Raw genomic sequence first — 3520 nt, 5'->3', positions numbered from 1 at the left:
AAGGATTAACAAGCTGCTGGATTGATGATAGGTGAGTGCCAGCCAATGAGATTGTCGTTTGCGCATTAGTCCCGCCCACTATCAGAGAACCAGGCCGTTCTTAAAATCTGAAGAATTCTAAAGGAACTCCATTATTTTGACAGGAAAATACAACAAACAATATAGTTTAGATGTAGCGTGTCAATTCTTTTTTTTTTTTTAAGACTCTCTCGCTCGCTCTCTCTCACAATTTGCGCGAGTGAAGTGCGCGATTCACATGCGCGTTCCTTCATGCTAGAGTTTACGCTCCGCCAAATACACAAACACAGGTGCACTGCGCATCTATTCAGATGAAGTCGCTCAGAGTGAAGATTTAGTCGCATATGCGAGTGATTTACGTAGAGGGTTGAATTTACTATAAATTACTACAGTAGTTTTTTTTTAATGTGGGTGACCTATTTTGCCCCTTTGGTGTGTATGTGAAGTTTTAGCTCAAAACATCACACAGATCCTTTTTTATAGCTTGTTAAAGGGATAGTTCACCCACAAAGTAAAAATTTTAATTAATTACTCGCCCTCATGTCGTTCCAAACCCGTAAGACCTATGTTCATCTTCAAAACACAAATGAAGATGTTCAATTAGAACTTCAATTAGAACATTTTTGATGATATAAGGGAGCTCTACTATAATGTTTAAAGGACCAGAAATGTAGTAAGGACCATAAAAAGCAACACAACTAAAATGTTCCCAGGACCAGAAATGTAGTAAGGACATTGGTATTATCGAGAGTACAATTTCAGCAATTTTTCTCCCTTACGGTTGAACCATTGATGTCACATGGACTGTTTTAATGATGTCCTTATGCTTTGCATGACGTTACTACGTTTCTGGGTTCTTAGTGAATATTTATATAAAGACATCTTACTACTTAAACATGAACAGCGGGGAAAGAAATCTTGTGCGTGTCAATGTTAATCAAACAACAAAGACTGACTCAATTTATCAGCTTTAATAAGAATCAGTTGTATTTAATTCAAATAGTGAAGACTTTGCATTTTAACACCTAACTCATGTTTTAATGAACATTTTGACAACTGATTATTTAATGCAATACTGTGTTTTAAATTATGCAAATAGATACGTCCATAGGCTTGTTCCAGTCTGGATATCAATAGTCACCCATCTCTACAATTCTTTTTATATTATGGATCTAGATTTTGTGTTATCGTGATGTTATATTTTGGGAAGATCACCCACCCCTAACCACAACATTCAACTAGCTGCAGCTTCCTTTCTGTAGAGTGTTACGTCACTGGCACTGATGAGGCCTACCACAACTGTGTGTAAAAATGATGATGTGGTTAAATAATTACCCAAAGCAACCACAAATTTTACAGGGATTACTGATGCTAAATGTTGGGGAAATTCCACCATCGGTTCACAATTATCAAAGAATCTTGGATGTATAGTAAAATCTATTCAGCGTAAACAATTTGACATCTTGACTAGAATAACTCTACTAGAATAGTTTGTGTTGACCTTGATTATGGAGAATAAACAGAAACACCAGTCTTGGATAATTTGAGTTGATTTATTATTTTTCTGTCTGTATTTGCAGGAACCCCCTCTGGACCTGTGAAAGAAAAAAAGGGAGGCATCGCAACACTGTCATGTGAAGTTGAGGGAAATGACATTACTGATATTAATATAATCAGAATGTCAAAAAATATCTCTGTCTGTCAAACTGAGAAATGTAGTGGCCGAATATTTAAAAAAAGAGTGTGTGACGTCGTCATCGAGGATCTGAGATTCAGCGATGCTGGAAAATACATTTTGAGATTCGTCTACAAAAATTATCCAGCGAAGACATACCATCTTCAGATTCATGGTAAACTGCCGGAAAAAAAAAACTGCAACGTGCTTTCTGGTTCTCCTTTATTAATTGTCTTGGTAGTGCATGCAGGCCATTAACCAGCAGACACACTAAATATGTCACATCTTGCCTAGTATTTAAATGGCATTTTCAATATGGCTGATTTTTTTAAATGATTACATCTTGTCCCTCAATCCTAAATATGTGCTTATAGCATTGATTAAATGGCACCATTATAATAAGAATTAATGTCTTTGTGTCTCCTCAGATGAGGTTTCTGTGAAAATAGGCGAGGAACTGAAGTTGGATGTTCTGCTGCCAAATGCTGATAAAGTAGAGACAAACTCCAGTGGAGAGTGGAGGGAGGTGTGGAAGAGAGGTCATGGGGTCTGCTGTGAACGAATGACTGACCGTGATGGGAACCTGAGCATTAAAGAGTTTACATCCAATGATACAGGAACATACAGGGTTCTGGACTCTGAAGGAGAAACATTGATCACAGTGACTGTCACAGGTGAGAGAAGATCAGTGTATATTTAGAAGTATTATTTATAAAGTGCACTGCTGAGGTTTATTCATCATGATTTGAAAAGCAAGTTGATGCTAAACTGTGTGACTGACCTTTCAGTAGATACATTATCAGCTACACAATCAAAGGACAAACTGGACACAGATGACGAACAACCTAATGCCACTGAACAACTTCGTAAGTAAAATAAGAGCATTGACAGCTTCTCAAAATCTTTAAGCAGTAAGTTTTAAAAAGATTTTTTTTTTTTTTAATTGTGATGACTTTCCCTTTCCAGCTGCTTGGGTTTGGATTTTGATTGTTCTGGTGGTTCTGGGGGCTCTGGCTCTGGTTGCATTTGCCGTCAACAGGACACACCAGCATCAGAACAGGAACGAGGGACGTAATTCCTACCAATGCGTCTCAGTGGAACCAGCTGTAGAGGGGCCCACATCACCTAACAACAGCAACGGTTATGTGCAATTAGGGGTGTAAATTGGATGGTTCTTCATGATACGACATGATATCGGTTCTCATACCCAGCGATACGATATTTTCCGATACCTCAAAAAAATCTTCGATACGATTCAATTCGATACAGGAATATATAGATTGATATATCGATATTTTGATATTTTATATCTATTTTAAACAACCATCTACATTTTTATTAACTCACAAATGCAACCAAAATATTTAACATGAACATTTATCTGAAAATTTTACATTCTGTACCTCAGTTGGGACATTCACAAAAAAAAAAAAAATAGGCCTACACCTTTTTTTATTTTTTTTTTAAATAATAATAAAGAAAATAAACAACTGGAAAAACTATTCTGGCTGCTACTATGGGCTCAGTGCTAAAAATCTGCAATAGCAGAAAATAACTACAACACAACAAAGACACAAGTTCAATAAACAGTGCTTTTCAGGTTTTTCAGCTCAGTCAAAAATAAATGTTCAGGTACGCTACAGAAATGTAATAGGCTAATCAAATGTAAAATAACTGCACAGTCTTCACTCTATAAATTAAATATAGATGAATAATTTCTGATGTTATAACGGTTATTTAGTCAGGAGCAGTGAGCACTTGTATTTTTCTTTGATAGCATTAGATTTATTATTAGTTTGCTTTCACTTGAAGAACGATTTAATATAC

At 36.1% G+C, this 3520-nt stretch overlaps 1 protein-coding gene across 2 annotated transcripts in view; it reads left to right on the top strand.

Annotated features, from left to right (window-relative positions):
• Positions 1-3085, top strand: part of LOC109066904 — a 7901-nt gene extending 4816 nt beyond the window's left edge. Inside the window, exons 3-6 of one of the 2 annotated variants that reach the window (XM_042754808.1) lie at positions 1599-1868; positions 2122-2367; positions 2485-2559; positions 2660-3085. In XM_042754808.1, coding sequence (XP_042610742.1) covers positions 1599-1868; positions 2122-2367; positions 2485-2559; positions 2660-2856 — 788 coding nt within the window. In that variant the 3' untranslated portion in view covers positions 2857-3085. Of the gene's footprint in view, positions 1-1598; positions 1869-2121; positions 2368-2481; positions 2560-2659 lie in introns of both variants that reach the window. The other variant, XM_042754807.1, reaches the window with a different exon arrangement.
• Positions 3086-3520: the final 435 nt, after the last annotated feature.

The sequence above is a fragment of the Cyprinus carpio genome, unplaced genomic scaffold (assembly GCF_018340385.1).
Source record: "Cyprinus carpio isolate SPL01 unplaced genomic scaffold, ASM1834038v1 S000006593, whole genome shotgun sequence".
Lineage (NCBI taxonomy): Eukaryota > Metazoa > Chordata > Actinopteri > Cypriniformes > Cyprinidae > Cyprinus > Cyprinus carpio.
Note: the sequence above shows the minus strand (reverse complement) of the source record. Positions and strands in the feature narration are given on the sequence as shown.